At 39.9% G+C, this 20,598-nt stretch overlaps 1 protein-coding gene across 1 annotated transcript; it reads right to left on the bottom strand.

Annotated features, from left to right (window-relative positions):
• Positions 1–343: 343 nt before the first annotated feature.
• On the bottom strand, positions 344–19,427 carry SELL (selectin L). Its single transcript, XM_002760381.6, has 9 exons — positions 19,302–19,427; positions 18,379–18,460; positions 16,064–16,450; positions 14,983–15,090; positions 12,035–12,220; positions 10,741–10,926; positions 8,911–9,039; positions 5,953–5,971; positions 344–1,632 (listed from the first exon to the last, which is right to left on the bottom strand). Exons 1-9 carry the CDS (start codon positions 19,341–19,343, stop codon positions 1,614–1,616), a joined length of 1,158 nt encoding a protein of 385 aa, XP_002760427.3. The 5' UTR covers positions 19,344–19,427; the 3' UTR covers positions 344–1,613.
• Between the last annotated feature and the right edge of the window lie 1,171 nt (positions 19,428–20,598).

Genomic DNA, 20,598 nt, shown 5'->3' with positions numbered 1-20,598 from the left:
ATGTGACTTGCACATCCAAAGGCTGAATCTTTTGCAACAGCTCTTGCTCTAATACAGAATCTGAGATGTCTTTGAGAATGAAAAATGTAATCATTACCAAAAAATTATTCTCATAATGTGTGCAAATTTCTGTGAAATCTGTACTGGCCATGGGACAAGGAGGTATTTCCAGCTAGCTTCTGACAGGGTCCTGTTCTCTCATAAAATTCAGCTCTTGACATTAGGTGTTATCTGCCCAGGTCAAAGGATGCCATAGAGAAAGAGGGTTTGCTGTAACTTATATCAGCAGTAATATGCAAATTCTCACCATTTAAAAAAAAAAACAAAAACAAAACAAAATGTATGCTCTTTCTGATTTATTTGAACATTCATTTATTGACACTCCAGGGAACTGGCACAATCTCTGCCCTAAAGGAGCATATAAAATCACCGGGGAGAAAACATATTAGCACATGTTTGTATGACAATTTTCAAAATAACAAACTAGGCAAACTAGGTAACATTTAAAAAGCAGGCTGTATTCAAATGCAGAATTGCATGTCACAGGCTAACTTTCAGTAAGAAGCCAGGAAGAGGAGATCATCATGAGTTGGACTAGTTAAGGACTAGTTATAAAAGAAGTGGTGGGAGTGAGGGGGCCTGAGATGAAATGTAAAGAATATGTAGGATCTAGGTAAGTGGATAAGAAGTTTGGAGGGCAGAGGAAAGGAGAGCGTTCTCTACCTGTTTCAACTCTTCCAAGGAATTTCTCTAGCTGTTTTAATTATTCTACATAACATCAAAGAGATGTCACTTGCAACTAGCATTTCAGTGATGTTTTCTTATTAATAATATAGTGATAAAAGAAGCATTAACTATAAGAAATAGGAATGGATCTCATAAAAAGAAACCACAAAACCCCCAAACAAACAAACAAAAAAAGATGCAGGCTATTTCTCTCTTCTCTTCTTTTGCTTGGCACTCATGAGACACTGCATGTGGAAGTCAGCCAACTGAGAAAGAAAGGCACCTGAAGAAGGTGGGGAGGCTGAAGTCAGTTAAATAGGATGGCCTGCATTCACAGATGGTGAGGCTACAGTGCAAATAGGACTCTTTCAACTTGAGCAGGACCCCGTCACTTCCCTGGAGTTAGAAAGCAAGGGCAGCATAGACTTCATGAACTTTTTGTAGGAGCGTAGCGCCACAGTATACAGGATGTGAAATTTTATCTGCAAGGAAACCAAGTCCATAGTCACACATGTGTCAAATTCTCACTGCAGTTAGAAGTGTCTGTCATCAGGTACAGCAGTGAATTGAAACTGGAAACAAGAAAGAGTCCGCCATCTTCACATTCCACCTTAATCCTTTCCCCTTGTGATCTTATTTGTTTCTCCTCAGAAAAGACAAAAAACTGAGCTGTGTAAACATCTGTGGGCTGGGGACTGAGGGATAAATGAGGGGCCAAAGGGAAGCAGAAGAAGCTGTTGGTCAGGTAGAAATCTTTCCTGATGCGGTGAAAGAAACATACTTCATCTTTCTTGCAGGAGGTGCCACCACGTGAAAGGTTTCATGGGAAGATTTAAAGGATCCAGTGACTTTTAGTATTCCAAGAATTTTCTTTTACCAAGGGCAATTTAATATGGGTCATCCATACTGAAAGAAAAACAAAAGATAATAAACTGAAGAGTTTAAAACTTACAAAACTTGGGGTGTTAGTAGTAAAGGTAAATATTTACAAGAGATGAGAAGAAGAGCAAGGAAATGCTTTCAGCTGAAAATCTCAGGCAAGATGCCAGCCTTTAGGAACATTTACACATGAACGAATGGTAAGCAAACCCTGGAGCAGCACTTCTCAGATTTTCATGTGCTTACCACTCAGAGATGGTGTGAAAATGCAGACTCTGATTCAGTAGGTCTGCCTGGAGTCTGAGATTCTGCACCCCTAACAAGCCCACAGTCCACACTTGAGAAATCTTTGTGGTATGGTCTTTGTCTCCAGATCTAATGAGTTTGAAGGGCAGTGCAGATTGATTTTGAGCAGTGGAAAGTCAAGAAATTAGAAGGCATGCTTAAATGGAAAATGAAATTGGAGAAAATTAAAACTCATAAAATGGTGGTAATTATAAACTGATAAATTATATCCTGGGATATAATTTAATGAGATGGTAACACATTTAGTTTAAGAAAATAAGTGACACTTTTGTGTGACACAGCTGTCTTATTCTTGGAAAGGACACAGGAGAACAAAATGTGGTATGTCTTAATATCACCTTTCAAAGGGAGAACTAGATTCTGAGGTGCTGTTCTCATGATGAACTGTCAGGGTAAACCACAGTTCAGCAGCTGCAAAGGTGCTTGCCAAAATAGAGACAAGAAATGTTTCTGAAAACAAAACTTCACATATGCCCTCCTCTGAGGTTGGCATCATATCTTCCTGTGTATCTTGGGTGTAGCTTCTACCCTGCCAGAATTTAGACAGTAGAAACCAAATGAGGTGATAAACAGAGCCAGTTTGCAGAAGAGTCAAAATAACCCAGCAAGAAATGAAACCACAAACGCCCAAGGAGTCATTCATTCGCCATTCAAAAACTAATGGAAATGAATGCGAAATACTATGAAAGTTAGCCCAAGAACTTAAAAACAACGGCACAGTGTTTAGTGTGATAGTATTCATTTTACTTCTGACTTGTTCGGAAAACACACCCTACTTCTTCTACCCCACCCTTCCTCAATGCCATCACATAATGGTTTCAGTGTGAAAAAAAAAAAAAATCACTTGACTGGAAAAGGAGAGTATCTGGGACTTACCACTCTAAGCTGGTAGTCAAGAGTCTTGAGTTCTAAAAGCATATGCTTGAAGAGCATGGTCCCTGGATCCAGATGAGTGTGGATCTCACCATTGCCATTTATTGTGACTTCAGGCTAGCTATTTTATTTCTCTGTGCCTGTTTCTTTACTTGTAATGAAGATGTTCATAGACCCTTCTCCCACAGACTTCAAGGCATATTTCATGATTTAAAACATGTAAACCATTCATAATCATGTACAACATGGAATTAATATTTGATAAAGGTTTATGTTATTGTAACTAACTTCGTCACTTGCTCAAAGCCGAAAGAAAAGTTACTTAGTTAGTTCAACTATAAAAAGAGTTTGAATGTGATATCCACCAAGATCCTATCCAGACCTAAAATTCTGTGATTCTTATGAATTAATACAGCCTTGGTCAATAAATGAGAACTAGGCAAATAATTCTTCTTTGCTAGGCCCTTCTAGGCTGGTCGGGCCAGCCTTCCTTTCCAACTTTGATTCCACAACTCCTCAATAAGCCATGGGCTCTAGAAAGTTCTGCTCTCTGGCCCCTGAGAAATGCCTTCATAGTCTCACTGCCATACCACTGCTGACACCATTTCCTTCCTACAGACTGCCTTCCTTTCCTGCTTTTCTCCATAAACCTAAATCCTATCTATTCTTCAAAAGCAACCCAGGTGCCATCTTCTTTATAAGATTTTCTATAATCACCAAGCCAAGTGATTTTTTTCCTTCTTAAATATAGTACTCATTGGCCATTACCATACTCTGCCTTGTATTTTTATGATTTTTTTCTTTCTATATGCCTGTCGTAACTCCCCAGCTAGGTAATAATCTCCCTGAAATCAGGGGCAAGCCATACTCCTCTTGTCTCAAGCATATTTAGCATTTTCCGACACAAAAAAGTGTTCAATAGACAACTGTTAATTGACTGATTATAAAAAATCAGTGAACCATTAAACTTAGTATAGCAATTTCCTTAGCATGGTAATTAGCTTATTGCTAATATTCTTCCAGCCAGTACCTCTTCCTGTGCCTCAAGGACACTTAAAAAAAAAATCTAGTTGATCTGTTTCCATCTAGTGGCAATTAAAACAGGTGGTTCCTATAGCCAGAAAACAGCTCTGGGTAGATTGTGCCAGAAAATACTTTCACTCAGTAGGTCGGAGTGTGAAAGAAATCTTCACAGTTTGTGGGTTTCCTGCCACAGACATAGGGAGACCAGCCCAGAGAAAGAAGCTTTTTCTCACTAGACTCCATTTACACTATTAAAGAGAAGACAGAGTAATTAAAAAGAATAAAAAGAGCCTCCACCGATCCAACGTCTTCCTCCAGTTACCCCTGCCCCAGTTCTTCACAGCCAAACTTTTTTAAAAGAGCTGACTACATGTTCTGTCTCTACTTTCTCATCCTCAGTGATGCTCAGCACTTGGCCAAATGACCGCTGTTGTGATATCTGCACTGAAAATGGTCTCTCCACTGACACCCTTGTTGCATCGAGGGGATACTTACTGCTTCTCCTGGCAGTGTTTGAGACTGTTCCCCTTTCTCTCTTTCTTTGGCATTCATGACTCCACACTCTTCCTCCTCTTCCTTCTCCCTGCCTGGCAACCTCTCCATCATTTCTCTTTCCCTTGGCTGACTTCTTAGATAATGATGTTCCCCTGGCTCCCCTCCTCTCTCCTCTTCCATTCTGGGAGCACTCACACCCTTCCTGGATGATCGTACCCATTCCTGAGATGGCAGTTACCTCCTGAAATGTGAGGGACCCAAACCCACATCTCCTTCCCCAACGTGGCCCTGTGCTGTGGATAGGCCCAGTGAACCACAGTGAATGATGTGCAGACACCCAAAGCTCAGTATAAAACTGAACCCATGATCTTTACCTCCAAAACCTCTCATTCTTTTATGTTCCCTTCTCAGAAGTAAACACTACTACCATCTGCCAGTTTCCAGGTCAGAAAGATGATAATTTTATTCTTCTCTCTCCCTTTTAGCCAATTAGCAGACACATTCAGTTAATATCACCTCCTCTGATTTCAAGAGCCTGTTCTTACTATTTCCCTAGACGGGCACCATCAGTTTTAACCTAATAACTTCAAATGCCTCCAAAACAAGTCTGTTTGCCATTTGTCTCCCACACTTGCCATACTGCTCTGCAGGGTGACCTTCATAAGATGCAGGAGGCAAGTCCACTCACTGTTTAAACCCCTTTAGTGATATCCCAAAAGACCTCAAGATAAAGCCCATATCACATGGCTTATAAATTACTTTATGATCTGTCTTTGGTGTCTTTCCCTACTTTTTGCTTTGTAATCTAAGCAATGGCCCATACTACGTTTGCAGTTGGTAGGATGGTTTCCCAAACCAGCATCCAGTCCCTTCAGAAATCATTTCACTTCATTTCTAGCATTTTAAAGGGAGCTCAGTAGTCCAGCTGGGTACTGAATATGTCACCGAAGTCTTCCATTCATAGTTAATTTTACTTACACTCTCTTTCTTAAAATTCCAGAGCAAGTCACTAAACCCAAGAAACTGAGAAATATTTTGCCATCTTCATTTCTGCCAGATGGGCCATGCACTTTGACGTGTCTGCATGTCCTCCCACTATGCTATTTCTCCAGTTGAAGAAATTTGAGCTTCAAGACCAAACTAAAAAAGAATTGCCTCCTTTAGGAAGCTGTAGGAAGAATTCATGCTCCCTACCTTTCCCACATTTCTGAAGGTCAATGCCTAGTAGAGCAATTAAATGCAAGTATTCAATTGCACAGGCATTGATTCATTTCTCAATAAATGGTTGTTCAGTTGACTCTTTCTTAAATAATATATTTAAGGCCTCATGTTCAGCCAGAACGAAAAGAACATGGCACAATGTTTTTAACCCTCAGAGAAAATTCTGAGGCAACCAGAAAAAGCTCCCTTTACATAAACTGCCCTTTTCTAATAGGGAATTACTTGTTCATTCATTCATTCAGCTCCACTAGCACCAAAAAGCACAGCTCTGAAAGGAAACTGGTAGATTTATCTATCACCTTATCTGGTCATTTGGATGAGGAACCCAGGTAAATAAAAGTAAGGTGTCTAGCTAGAGCAGGAAGTAACTTAAGGAAGTAGAGAAGGGATCAGCAGACGTGGAAACTCCTTGCCACTGATAAAACTTACCTTTCCTGGGATTTCTTGCCTAAAAATAGAAAATAGAGAAATGACATTAGCAAAAATCAGATAATTTAAAGTTTTAAAATAGGAGAGAAGGAAGACTCCCACTCTCAAAACTGTCTTTTGGAGTATATTAGGTATTTGTTAGGTGGACCCCATCTATGTGAAGGGGGATTTGAGGAACTGGCTTAGTGTTCTAATAAACAGTAGTAGATAAACAGGACAGACGTGTTGGTGCAGGTGCCTCTCAGGGTTCTATTCCATTCTCTGTGCTACTCAAAAACACAGAAGTGTAGGCTACATTGCCTGGTTGTGAGACCCAATATGCCCATTCAAGTGTTTATCCCTTCCCAATCTGCCATCTCATCCTACCTACAGATTCTTCCCTTGAGGGATAGCTGCTAAAACTGTAAGACTATGTGCCCTTATACCTCACAGCACCTTCTCTATGAGAATCCACAAGAGAATTTCACTTTGGTCTTGTTGGTAGGAATTACACAGCCTCATCTGAGTAACTAATGTGTTTTTATCTTACAAACACAAGGAATATCACGTTTCCCCTTTGACTGGCTGCAAGGAAACTCAGAGCAAACTCTGAGACCTTCTCTTACCAAGTATATAGGACTTTGTGACTTAGATTTTGTGCCATAACTTCAACCTCGGTTCTTTTAAGGAACCAAGTTTAAATTTTCAGTTTAAATTTAGCTTTCTTTCTCTTACTTTTTAACTAATTTTAATTTGCTATACTGAAAACATTTTGTACTATCTTACATTCTTTTTTTAAAAAAAGTAGAATATAAATAAGTAGGTAACTTAAAAAAGAAAACTCTTTGAGCAGAAAGAATCATTTGGGAGGGAATATATTTCAGTGGCTGTAAACTGGCATTCTAGAAACATCCCACCCAGGTGCAAGACCTATTTTGCCACTTGTAGAGTAGTGTGTCTTTGAACAGCTGCTTATCTTCTCTAAACCACAGTTTCTTCATCTGTTGAAGAGGCACGATAATTGTATCATCCTAATTGGATTGATAAAATAAAATATATTCAAAGTATTTAGTTCAGGTCCTAGCACTTAGACCGTACTCCATTGCTGTCTTAATCCTTTAAAGTATGAAAGACTAGTATTTGAAATAGTTTCTTCTCAAATTCAGCCTGCTGATGACCAAATGCACTGAGCAGGGAGAATCAAATCTGAATTAGCTTTAGATTCTGTTTGTTTAACTTCACATAATTTTTTTTTTTAGGGACAATGAAACTTAACAGCAATAGACGAGTAAGAATCTGTTCCTACTGAGAGAGTTTCATTTTGAAGAAAAGGGAACTAGGGGAGCACGTGTTCAGTTTAATGCCCTTATCTAACCCTGGGTGTTGGTTTAGGTGGGAAATTCTTCCAACCGAGGAAGAAAACAGTTCACAAATCTGAAGACCAGTAGTTTTTGAAGATGTATCTGGATGGGAGTCTAATGACTCTGGGGCCTGCTGATATGGGGTTTTTGAGATTTGGCCTAAAACATCGTTGCCTTGGTTTTCTCATTTACCAAACAGGCCAATAGTAGTGACTAATCAGAGAATGATAATGCCAGGAGCACAGAATGTGTCTAGATGAGTCCATGCACAAGGACACATGTTTCTGGAGCCCTTCCTTATTCCTTTCCCAAAAGAAAGGAGCCAAAGTCTCAAACTAAGACTACTAGGGAGGGGACAAAGTGCTAGAGTCAGAAGATTCATCTGAGGACAGAAGAATAGGGGTAAAGACTCTGGTCACTTCATTGGCTACCATGCTCTAAATAGTTACCTGTGCCCTTTTTCTAGCTATTAGAACCCCAAAAGCCCATAAATTCTCTCTGTCTCTCTCTTTCTCTGTATATGTGTACACACACACACACACACACACACACCCTCAAACACACACATACAGATTTAGGACTTTTTACTTTTATCCTTCCTTGTAAATGCCATGAACTATGTTTTTGTCTTAGAAAAATTCTTAGGTTTAGCCTGGGAACGTAGCCATTATTTCTGCCATTGTCTCTATAGGAAAAATATTCTTCATGTTTAAACGAACAACCTACAACTAAAATTTTTGGAAAGCAGAATTATTTGTAAGTTGGTGATACTGGAAGATATTTTACAAATGGAGACATTTTTTTGTTGACACAGGGTCTCACTTCATTGCCCAGCTGGAGTGCAGTGCTTCATCATGGCTTACGACAGCCTTGACTTCCTGGGTTCAAGTGATCTCCTACCTCACTCTCCCGGGTACCTGGGACTACATTTGCATGCTACCGTGCCTGACTAATTTTTGGTATTTTTGTAGAGATGTGGTTTCACATGTTGCCCAGGCGGGTCTTGAACTCCTGAGCTCAAGTAATCCTCCTGCCTCAGCCTCCAAAAGTGCTAGGATTACAGGTGAGAGCCACGGAGACAGGCCCACAGATGAAGACTATTTAATCGTATACTAAAGATACCCTGAGCTTCTTACAAAACCTGTGATTTTGGGGGCTTCTGTTTTCTTTGTTGGCATAACTGTAACTAACATAATTGCCCGTTATCTGTTTCCTGTTTGCCCCACACTGATTCCCACCGCAGGAGTATGCAGTTTTAAAGTTATCGGTTTGAGATCTTGTACCGAAATGACTCCAAGGTAAAAAATTTAAAAACAAACCTACTAATTTTTTTACCCTTGCTTATAAAACAGCCTTAGCCAGCTAACCCCTCAGTAAATACAGGTGACTTTGATTCTATTCTTTTGATTCTACACTTATTAAGAGATTTCAGAATTTAGAAATAAATAGTTTTTTTGTTAAGGTGACTTAGAGCCTCAAAGTCCTTAAAATTATTTAGATGTAGCCACCTTATCCCAGGGGGCAGTGTGTAATAACCCATCCTGTTCTCTACCCCTCAGTTCTGCCATCATTGCCCAAGGTAGGAATAAAGACAGGATGATTGGGGTCAGGCACATACCTTTTTTTAATCTCCTTGCCAGCCAAATGATAAATGCCAACCCAGAGAATGCAGTAACTATGACTGCCAATGGAATGAAGAGAGGGTTATAGTCACCATTCTTAATCATTGAGAAACTTCTGTCCAATTCTGAAAGAGAAATCAGTAAGGCACATAGCGTGAGACCACAAGCATTATTTTCTTAGTCCATCTCATGATATTTGACTTTTTTCCTTCTTACATCTTTTGGTAGTAGCCCATGTGATGCCATTTGACAGATGAGGAAACAGGCATGGGAAGGCCTATGATAAGTCGACAGCATAGGCAAAGACTGGACCAGCCTTAGTAGTCCAATGCCTACAGAATCTCAATCCCCAGATCTGTGGTTCAGAGTTCCTGGGAATGCATCTAAAAATGTTGGCAAGAATGGTGGTCCTCATTGTATTTAGCTCCATGGACTTGTTCAATGGTTGGAGCTCTGAAACACAGAGAAGAGCTAAAAGACTAATACAACTCCAGGAAAAATAAAAGCCAGTGATCTGAACTGGATAATTCATCAGGCAAAGGAAATCATTAATGCTTTTACTTTTTTTTTTTTTTTTTGAGACGGAGTTTCACTCCTGTTACCCAGGCTGGAGTGCAATGGCGCGATCTTGGCTCACCGCAGCCTCCGCCTCCTGGGTTCAGGCAATTCTCCTGCTTCAGTCTCCCGAGTAGCTGGGATTACAGGCACGCGCCACCGTGCCCAGCTAACTTTTTGTATTTTTAGTAGAGATGGGGTAAGCACTTGTTGACATGCCAAGGACCTGCACTAATCTCTTTCAAATGAGGTAGTCCTACCACTTCCCTCTGCTTCCTTCACAAATAAGTAAAAGGGCATATTTATAGATACCCTGTAAAAGTGTAAGTGTAAACTAAGTTCATCTGGGAGCCTCTATTTAAAAACACCGGTATAAAAAAAGTCTGTTTCCTGATACCAATACTCGAAGGAAACTGCTTTTTACATATTGGCAGAGGGACTGATTCTATCCTTAGTTCTCCCCATTACTTTGATGAACCTTTTCAAAGTGCTTTGATCCCCACACCCATATGTGATGGAGAGAAGGCTCAAGTTCAGAGAAGCTCCAGACAGAGGGCATCTTTGGCTTGATGAAGAGGAGGAGGAAATGAACACTACCTAGGCCTTAGAGGGAAATGTCTCTGATGGGCCTAATATACAGTCCTCCCTGCCTTTCTGTGCTCACCCACTCTACTCCCTGGCCCTGGACACACAGCACATAGAGATCAGCGTTTCTGACAGCTTCTGCGGATCCTACCATTTACAGACTTGTCATCCATGCAGAGGGTCTCAGGGGCAGACAGGAGTAACCGTTTTTCACATGCTAACTTAACATGCATTTGCTGTAGCACCTATTGCCAAGCACTGCGTCAGGTGGAGGGTATACGAAGACAAAGACCTGATTCTTCTCATGTACAGACAGCTTTGGGGGCATTAGCTTAGTGATAATTCAGGAGTATCCATTAGTTTGGGAAGTAGGTGGTCATTGGTGACCATTTAGAGGCATTTCAATGGGCCAACAGAGATGTTAGATTGTAGTGGAATAGAATAATGGATAAAAAGTAAATCAGTGAGTTCAGATTTTAAGAGTTAAGATGGCAAGAAATGGTTGCCATTAACGGAGGAGGCAAGAGCAAAGATTTTTGCAGTGACTTAAGCATACAGATTTCTTTTTGAGCCACATTTACTTAGCAAAAAACAAAATGTAAACATGTATGTATGTCTTTCCTCACATCTGCTCACCCACCAACTCCATGTCTAAGTCTCCAGTTTTTCAGGACAAACTTACTCACTTTGACATATTGGACTAGGATTTGACCAGATTCCAGATGATTCACAAACGGTTTTCTTCTCCCCAATTAACTCAGTTCCTTCTGAGCAGCTGAAGGTACATGCAGATGTAAAGCTGAAGCTGGCCAGTGGGTGACTACAGCTCATGGCCCCCAAATCTGGTGCTGATAGAGGCTCACACTGAATCACTTCAATTAAAAAGAGAAAAAAGACAAAACAGTATTTCTGAGTAGAGACTCTCCCTTCAGCAAAGGATTTTTAGCCGAAGCTACCTGACTACGTTACTTCTGATAAAGCTTCCAGGCTTTGTTTTCTTAGAGAATGATGGTGGGTAGTGAATGAGAGATAAAAGTAAGGAAGCATTGAACGCTGGTTGGGAGAGGAGTGGTTACTCCACGCTGCTGCCACAGTTAAGGTGACCCTCCACTTCTGCTGGAAGTACCATGCCACATGGCCTCTGCATCAAGGACGCCTATGGAATGTTCTCAGAGAACCTCAGCCTTTTCACCTGCTCTAATATCTACCCAAGCAGTTTCGAAAAACACCCCTAGTCACTGAAGCAAGTCCAACTTCTGTAAAATTCAGTAGGTGGATTGACAGTTCTGTGATTTCAATAAAGGATTTCGATAACACTTCTAAGAATTAAACTACTTAAACTAATGCGTCAGGAGCATACTTGTGGAAAATTTAACCAAAACTTTACAAGTTCAGATGCCATTGTTTTTCTCCCAAATGGGGATAGGTTTGGCAGCTAAAAAAGAAAAAGAATTCTACCATTTTTCAAACTTAAAAAGATCAAGAGATTGTGTTTTTGTTATTCTCTTAAACATTTATGCACGAGGCAAAGTAAAAGGTGATTTTCAGAATAAGCCAAATAAAACAACCAAGAAAGACCTCTACTACCGTGAGAAGGAAATTGGTTGGTGTTAAGTAGGACACCACATAAAATAGGTGTTATTGAGAGGAGAAGGACCAAAATTTAACTGAGGTTCAGCAAGATATTATTTATGCTATGGCAATGAGAAAAATTAAAAACACAGTATAACCATGCTGTATTCTATTAAACATGTTACAAACTGTGAGATGACTTTGGGGGTGTTTGGTTTTTCCTTTTTGTTTGGGAGGTTTTTCAAAAAAATTTAGTAAGAACAAGTGCTTTGTAAAACATCACAGTAGGTTAAACTAAGTTAGGTTAAATTAGGCTCCTAAGTCTGACTTCTCAGCAAACTTGTACTGAATGTTCTGACTGTAAGCCCAGGATCGCCATGACAAAGCCTCCAGTCTGAAGTTACTCACCTTGACAGCTTGGTTCTGGAGATGACCAGTTTCCAAATGGTCCACAAGTAGTTTCTTCAATCCCAGTTAAGTTTGTGCCCTCGGAGCAGTTGAAGGCACACCGTGAGCTGAAGCTGAAATCTCCCAAAGGGTGAATACAGGCCATGGTACCCAGCTCTGGGGCCTCCAAAGGCTCACACTGAATCACTTCAATAGGCAAAGAAACAGGACGGGGAAGAGTTAAGAGGACCTGATGTCTGGATTTGAATCCTAGCTCTGCCACTTGACAACCATGCGCCTTTGAGAAAGGTTATTTTTACTCTCCAACTTCAGTTTCTACTTAAACATTAGCTAGTCTCTGTATTATCGTCTTTGGCATTATCTGTAGGGAGAATGCTTAAACCCAAACAGGTGTAACTGGGAATGACCACCTCAGTTGGGAAATAGCTACCACATCAGAGCCCCTGAGTCTACCAGAGTATTGGGAGTAGGACGTTTAGAGAAAGAGTAGGTCTCCATAATAAGTTTTCTTTGCAAGGAGAGAATATAGAAGTTTAAGAAGCATTTTGACCTCAATTCTGTCTTCATCTCTTCTAGCTCAGTTCCACAATTTTAACTCTTGGTTTTGACAACCCTCTCCAGAAACTGTACCTATTTCCCTTTCCCGATTGGTGGTACAAAAGGTAAATTTAAGACTTGGAAATTAAAGTCTTCATGTTTTAGACCCTGCCATGCCATTGGCAAATAGCACAAATTTCATGTCTTACTCCTCATCTGCCAAATTTCAGCCATTATTGCTACCTTGCTCTTGAGACTTCAGTGAAGAATGGACTCAAGGAATGAGATGACATTAGGGATAAAGATAGGAGCTAAGAGAAAATGTTATCTTTTTTCATTGATTTAACGAGTATCTATTATACATTAAGCATTATTCTGGGGCTTGAAGAGCTTAGATTTCACCTTGTAGGGCAAAATAGTAGGTAGAAAATAATGGGTGAATTGTCACATATGTGTGATGTGTTTTAATTGCATTTAATTGATCAGTCTGCCTCTAGTATGAATAATATATCTGAGGGGAGCTAATTTAAAATTGTGGAACTCATCTAGTAGACTATTACAAGAATCCAGGAGAAAGATAACGAGGGCAATGGTAGTCGAGTTGACAAGTCTTAGTGGAAGACACCTTAGAAAAACACTAAGCTGTAAAAATTGGTAGAATGTTACCCTGCATTAATGTTGGGGCAGTTAAGAGAGTCTCATACCAAGGTGCCCATGCAAATGGTGATTCCATATAGTGAGATAAGACATAGAAATACAAAAAGGAAAGCTGACTGGGAACAACTGATTTTAGAGTCTACTGAACATCCCAAAGGACATCCTTAGCATATTTGAGTTCAGAGCTGAAGATAGGTTTGTCAGTCCAAAGATCACATAGATTTCTGAGTCCAAAAATGTCAGTAAGTTTGACCAAAGGAGACATGCAGATTAGAGTCAGAGGAGCAATAGACAAAGGACAAAAGCTGAGACATCATAATAATTTGTGGTCCTGGGTGAGTGCCCATGAAGGATCCCAGGAGAAATGATCACAGGTAGAAAGAGAATGAGAAAAGAATGAGATGACAGAAACCAAGACAAAAAAAAGTAAAATGTTAAAAATGAGTGAAATAGGTACACCAATAATTAAAAATGAGTGAAATAGTCACACCAATAATATAAGGGCTAAAAATTAAAGTTCAAAAATGGGGTAGGGGTAGAGTATTAGGAAGGAGTCATGGCCCAGGGATCAAGTGAAATGCGTTAGATCTATAGATCCATTTCAGTTGGTTGGCATTTAAATTTATTTCTGTTTTAATTATGTATTCTTTACAAACATTGCTTTTTTAAAAAATTAAATTGTTCAATTCAGTTAAGGCTCACAAGCAAGTGCCTAATACACACCAGGCATTTTGTGAATTCCAAAGATGCAATGATAAAGAAGACGCTTACTGATCTCAGGAAGCTTACAGTACCCGAGGAGACGGGCAAGTGAACAGAGGACTTCAACATATGTGGGAGAAATAAGGAAGAAATATGTGGAGCTATCAGAACTGAGAGAGCTTTCCAGAAGAAATTGTCTTTGAACTATGTCTTAAAGATGAGGCGTTTCGGCCGGGCGCGGTGGCTCACGCCTATAATCCCAGCACTTTGCAAGGCTGAGGCGGGTGAATCACGAGGTCAAGAGATCGAGACCATCCTGGTCAACAAGGTGAAACCCCGTCTCTACTAAAATACAAAAAATTAGCTGGGCACGGTGGTGCGCGCCTGTAGTCCCAGCTACTCAGGAGGCTGAGGCAGGAGAATTGCCTGAACCCAGGAGGCGGAGGTTGTGGTGAGCCGAGATGTGACATTGCACTCCAGTCAGGGTAACAACAGCGAAACTCCGTCTTGGAAAAAAAAAAAAAGGATGACGCATTTGTTGGCCATGTGCAAAATGAGGGAAAAGGCCAGGAGCAAAGTCAGTAAGATACAGAGCACCTGTATTAAGTGTGGAGAACTGCAAGAAGGAAAGGAACTACTAGAAGGAAAAGGCAGGATTACCTTCTTGGTAACTCAGCCTCCTAAAGTTAAATGGCATAGTTTCTTCCAGACCTTAGAGTTCGAATTAATCTAACAAGGTCATTAGATTGTGAGCTTCTTGACAGCTGGAATCTACCGTGCTAATCCCTTATTGTAACCTGACAGCTTTTATCCCAGCACTGTGCTCCTTGTGGTACTCAAAAAGACCTGTTGAGAAGTGAATTGAAACTTCATGCTGACTTATGAAACCTTTACGGAAAAGTAACAGCATTGTGAAAGCAGAGCATTCTGATCGAAACTTCCCATTTCTCAGAATGGCTAGTATTATTTTGTTTCAACCAGCTTCCATCATAAGCTATAATGATTCCCATGACTTTATTTTAAGAAGAAGCAAAGAAAGGAAAGGGACTTACCAAACTGGCACTGGGGCCCATAGTACCCCACATCACAGTTACAGGTGTAATTATTGATGATTTCTACACATTCTCCATGGCCACTGCATGACCAGGGCTGGCAAGAAGCTTTAAGGAGGTCAGGAAAAAAAATGAATGCGATTGCATTTCAGTACTCAAAGTCATTTATTTGGACATAGATAACATTTTGTCTGAGATGATTAAAATAATCAGGAAAGCTTTGTTTGTATATTCATAGCATAAAATCATATGCTCAAATTTTTACTTATAGAATATACTAAGCATATAGCCATAGACATTTATTTGCTTTAGGAATGAAATTACCAATACTAATATTCTGTAATGCTTATATGAAACTTAGTGGGACACCTCAAAACTCTTGAAATTACTTGTTTATAATGTAATAGAAGGTTAAATGATGACCTGGTCTCAATCATTTCTGCAGGCAATTATTTCTTGGCAATCCCTTTCTTGATAGAAATCACAAAGATTAAAGAGTCCAAACTTGCTAAAATAGTAGAGTCCAATTTACAAGAGACCAAATTAACTATGGTTCACTATTAAAACATCACTTGGAAAATTCCTATTTTGGAGTTGTAAAACATTTACAGAAATATTCATACACCAAAGATAGTGCCATTTTTACCTAAATTATGAAAGATTAGACCAAGAAAGAAGCATGCAGTTCCGCGCTCCCTACTTCACAATATGAAAACTGAAGTGATGTGAGCCTAAGTTCCCAACTGGCCCCAGCTCTCAGCTTCTCCTCCCCTGCCTTATTATCAAAGGCACTGATTGTCTAGTTCTTCCTCCGTACTTCCTACATACACCTATCGTTTTGATGTAACTTGACTTAAGGGTATAGCTTTTGGGCATGGAGACAAATCTTACACAGTAAAAATGCTCAGAAGTGATGTGGTACAAGATTATGCAGAGGGCTAGACATATTTTAGAATGAACCAGCAGCTGTTCTCATCCCCGTCCCCCGCCCCCGCACCTTTCCATGTGATTAATCTGATTATTCTCTTAACTGCAGTCCTTCCTGAGTCTGAGGTAGTGTAGCCGTCTTGTTACTCCCTACCTGTGTAACAGAGGGCTGCCTTTGGTTTTTGGCAGGCGTCATCATTCCATTTGCCTGCATCTTTGGCCCTCTTGATATAGATCTCCACGCAGTCCTCCTTGTTCTTCTTGTTGTTGGGCTCCCCAGCTCCCCAGTTCTCTGCTTCTTCAGTGAGAGATTTGTTGGTTCCCACCCACGTCCATATTCCTCCTATCTTCCGGATTCCTATCCAGTAGTAAGAATGACTGAAAGGCAGAGTCTTATTCAGGTACTCAATTTCTGCCTTGTTTTGTATGGCAACTAAATCTGTATAACTTTCTTGGCAGAATCTCCTAGCCCTTTGCCAGTTCATGGATTTTTCAGAATAATGGTAAGTCCAGCAGTCGGTTCCATGATGTGCCAGGAAATCTGCAAGACAACAGTGTGACCTATGCAGACTTACAAAATGTTACAGCTAAAAAGAACCTACTCCAGGCTGAGCGAGACACTTAATAGAGATGCAGAAACAGAGCCTAAGAGAGCATGTGACCATCTGAGGATCACAGAATAGTTGTCTGCAGATTTGAAGTAGAACCTAGACCTTCTGGCTTGCTTATCAAATGCTTTTATCTAAGGTTCTATTTTAAACAAATTTAGTTTAAACAAATTTAGTGGCTTTCTAGGTTTATTTTCTTATTCATTTTTTCTACAAATTATTTCAGGTGAAATTTAACCAATGTATTTTAGACACTCATATTTCTTTTTCTTAGCAGCTGTTAATGATGTACAACTAATTACAGTATAATATCTTATAACTATACAATTTACACTATACTTTTTAATCCTGGAATAATTTCTTGAAAGCCAACACATATGTACCCATAGGAGAAGTGTAATAAGGACAAGAAGAACAGTGATGTACTTTTAAGTAATCTCTTTTATATCAAGAACATTTTATTTTACCATGGGAAGAACTGCTTCTGGGAAAACCCAATATACCACTCAACTCAAATATCTCACTGCATAATTTTTAAAAAGAACAATCTACAAAGCCAAAAGATACAGGATTATGAAATTTATTGGATCATGTTCTATACACAAAGAGACTCAACTGATGATGTTTAATAAACATGGATCTTTCAAATATGAAGGCTTCGAAGATACCTAGTTAAACACATAAAGACACAATGACTTCATAGTAATATATGCATTCTAAGCATGGTATGATCTACGTGAATCACTATTTAATACAATAAAGAAGCAGATATGATTGATGGTAAAGAGCATCATAAAATAAACACTTTGAACAGAGCTTTGAATGAGTATTCCACTAGAATGCAAGTTCTAAGAGGGAAAAAACTGTCATGTCCACTGCTGTATCCTCAGTGCCTAGCATAGATTCCACACATTGTAGGGACTCAGAAAATGCCTGTTGTAGGAAGACAGCACTAAGTTTCCATGTGACACAATGCAGACATGGCATAAAGAATATGTGAAGGGCAGAGTTAGCACGTTTGCGTGGCTAGAGCTGAAAATCCAAGCTAGGGAGTAAGAATACATTAGTTTACTTAGGAAATGAAAAACCAAGTTCAAAGCTATTGCTGGAGAGTCTTCAAGAATCAGATATAAAATTTGTCACATTAGGCTGGGAGTGGTGGCTCACTGTAATCCCAGCACTTTGGGAGGCTGAGACAGGCAGATCACAAGGTCTGGAGTTCCAGACCAGCTTGGCCAATATGGTGAAACCCTGCCTCTATTAAAAATACAAAGCTTAGCTGGACGTGGTGGCGCATGCCTGTAGTTCCAGCTACTCGGGAGGCTGAGGCAGATTTGCTTGAACCCAGGAGGTAGAGGTTGTAGTGAGCTGAGATCACACCACTGTACTCCAGGCTGGTGACAGAGTGATACTCTGTCTCAAAAAAAAAAAAAAAAAATTGTCACATCAATGGAAGGACCAAAAATGATAAAGTTCCATCCCTTAATGAGCTCATATTATAATTGTAGAAATGACATTAATGTACACTGAACTATTAATAGAAAATGAGGTGCTAAATATTTGTACAGATTGTAAGTGCCTTAACAGAGATTTCTTAATTAACATTATTCCTTTGTAATTGGAGAATTTTATGGGGTTGTTGGGATTTGAACCCTATAGCATGGGCCATGGTAGATTAAAAATAGTGTTCAGGAGTTTCTAGGAAGAACTAAAGGTAAGAAGAAGAGATGTTCATAGAAGGGATAGAATTAACAGTTCTCTGTGTAATAATTTTCCCTTAGACTCTGTATAACCTGTGGATATTTAAGTAAAATAAATATCAGTAAAATAGACTTAGCGATATGTAAATATCATAACATACCACAACACAGCATTGTCCACCCCCACAACTTGAAGATGTTCCATAAGTCCCTCTGGATGCTATGACATTTCCATGGAAATATCTGCAAATGAAATACAAAATTTCATTTAGATTTATACTCTTAAACCACACATTTACAGCCCTTGAGGTGGTGCTTACAACTTTCTTAGTATTTGAATTAAAACACACATGTGTACTAACCCTATCTGAGGTAACAGGTTTCTCAGACATAGATGAAAAAGTACTTTAAATTTACATCAGAACTAATGTATAGTTTTGTTTTATTTTACTTTTGTACTTTACTTTCAACTTGCTAATCAGTATTGCCCTGAATCTTTTCTTCGGTTCAGTAATTTTTGTACCTGCTTTTCTGCTGAGCTATTAGATGAAACTATTTAATATTTAGTATGTATATTTTTAAAAGTCTTGTTGGTGCTTAATTAACTATTGATGCTTATATTTAATGTTATGCCTCACACTTGATCATAATGGGTCAGTGCCTCAAATACCTAAAACAGTGAGCCAAACAGACACCAGGAAAGAAAAATATTTCTTTTTTTTTTTAATAGAAAGAAATATATTTTGAATAACTGAAATGACAAAGTCACAGATTTCCTGCACACCTTAAAATTCTATCTTCCAAAGTGTATCACTTCTCATGTAGACATAGCGTTTATTGCAAAAGATATGATTTCAATAGTACCTCTTCAAGAGTCTCCCCAGAGACAGAGTCAAGAGGAAACTACCACGTCTGAGAAGAAAGATTTCAGGATCACTTTTCTGAGAGTCTGAGAAAATTTTTAGTTTCTATCTTTTTTAAAACCAGAATTGAAATGGGGTGCTTCCTATCTTTGCCACCTGCCTCTACAACCCCAGGAGTGTCTATCTGAGCATCTAGAAGTCTTTTAGGCTCAAAGGCTCACCATGGCTTTGCTTGGTCCTTCTCTAGTTCTTCTGCAGCCCATTCAGCCTCTTCACTTAGCACAAGGGGTCTCAGGTTCTTGCCCAAGGGGAGCCTGCTGTGCTGCAGGGAGACTGCACTGAATGTCACCAGAAAACCTTGCTTCTTTCAATTCTCTAACCCAGTCTCACGTCCTCCTCCTCCCCTTTTCCCTCCCCTTCTCTTCTCTTTCCTCTTTCCCCACCCCTTTCCTAGACTGGCCTCTGTTGCCTCCCACTGACAAAAAAAATGAACTGCTGACCAGAAAAGTAATGTGACCAGATTCTCTCTTCCTTCCCTCCTGTCTTTCTGTGCTTTCTTCCATTCTCCTATGTCTTTCCTTCCCCTCCTCCTTTTCTTCCTTTTTCTCTTCCTCCTCTTCCTTCCCTCATTGTTGTTGTTGTTCTTCTTCTTCTTTTTCCTCCTCTTTCTCTTCTACTTGTTCTTTTTTTTTTTTTTTTTTTGAGACGGAGTTTTGCTCTTGCTACCCAGGCTGGAGTGCAATGGCGTGATCTCGGCTCACCGCAACCTCCGCCTCCTGGGTTCAGGCCATTCTCCTGCCTCAGCCTCCCGAGTAGCTGGGATTACAGGCACGCGCCACCATGCCCAGCTAATTTTTTTTTTTGTATTTTTAGTAGAGACGGGGTTTCACCATGTTGACCAGGATGGTCTCGATCTCTTGACCTCGTGATCCACCCGTCTCGGCCTCCCAAAGTGCTGGGATTACAGGCGTGAGCCACCACGCCCAGCCTACTTGTTCTTGTTCTTGTTTTTGTTTGGTTCTTCTCCTCTTTCTCCTTTTTCTCTCTCCTCCTCCTTCTTTTCCACCACCCTCCCCTCTGTTTTTCATAAACACTAAGCTAACTCTTGGCTACCTGTGGTAGATGGTCCCTGGAAATAGCAAATACTACAAAGCAAAACTGCATTTCAGACACATTTATGATGTTTGCAAAACTCTAGTAGAGCTAAGCAGTGGACTTGACTCATTTCCGTTCCTTCACCTCCACCTTTCCTTGCTCACCACCTAGTGGACGTCCTTGTTAGCAGCACTTTCCGAAGTTAACCCCTGAAGAGAGCCCATGCTCTCCAGCTTTTGGACCTTAGAGGTTTAGGAGCCTACAAGTACCTTTAATATTCCTGGAGTATAAAATGAGAAGGTGATAAGGCTGCATGTGAAATTAGGACCCATATGATGAAGGACAATAAAAAGGAAGACTCACTGATGTGAGTCAGTGAGTCAAATGCAAATCAGATTTGCATTTTTAGGAAAATAATAACAG

This window comes from Callithrix jacchus, chromosome 18 (genome assembly GCF_049354715.1).
Source record: "Callithrix jacchus isolate 240 chromosome 18, calJac240_pri, whole genome shotgun sequence".
NCBI lineage: Eukaryota > Metazoa > Chordata > Mammalia > Primates > Cebidae > Callithrix > Callithrix jacchus.
Note: the sequence above shows the minus strand (reverse complement) of the source record. Positions and strands in the feature narration are given on the sequence as shown.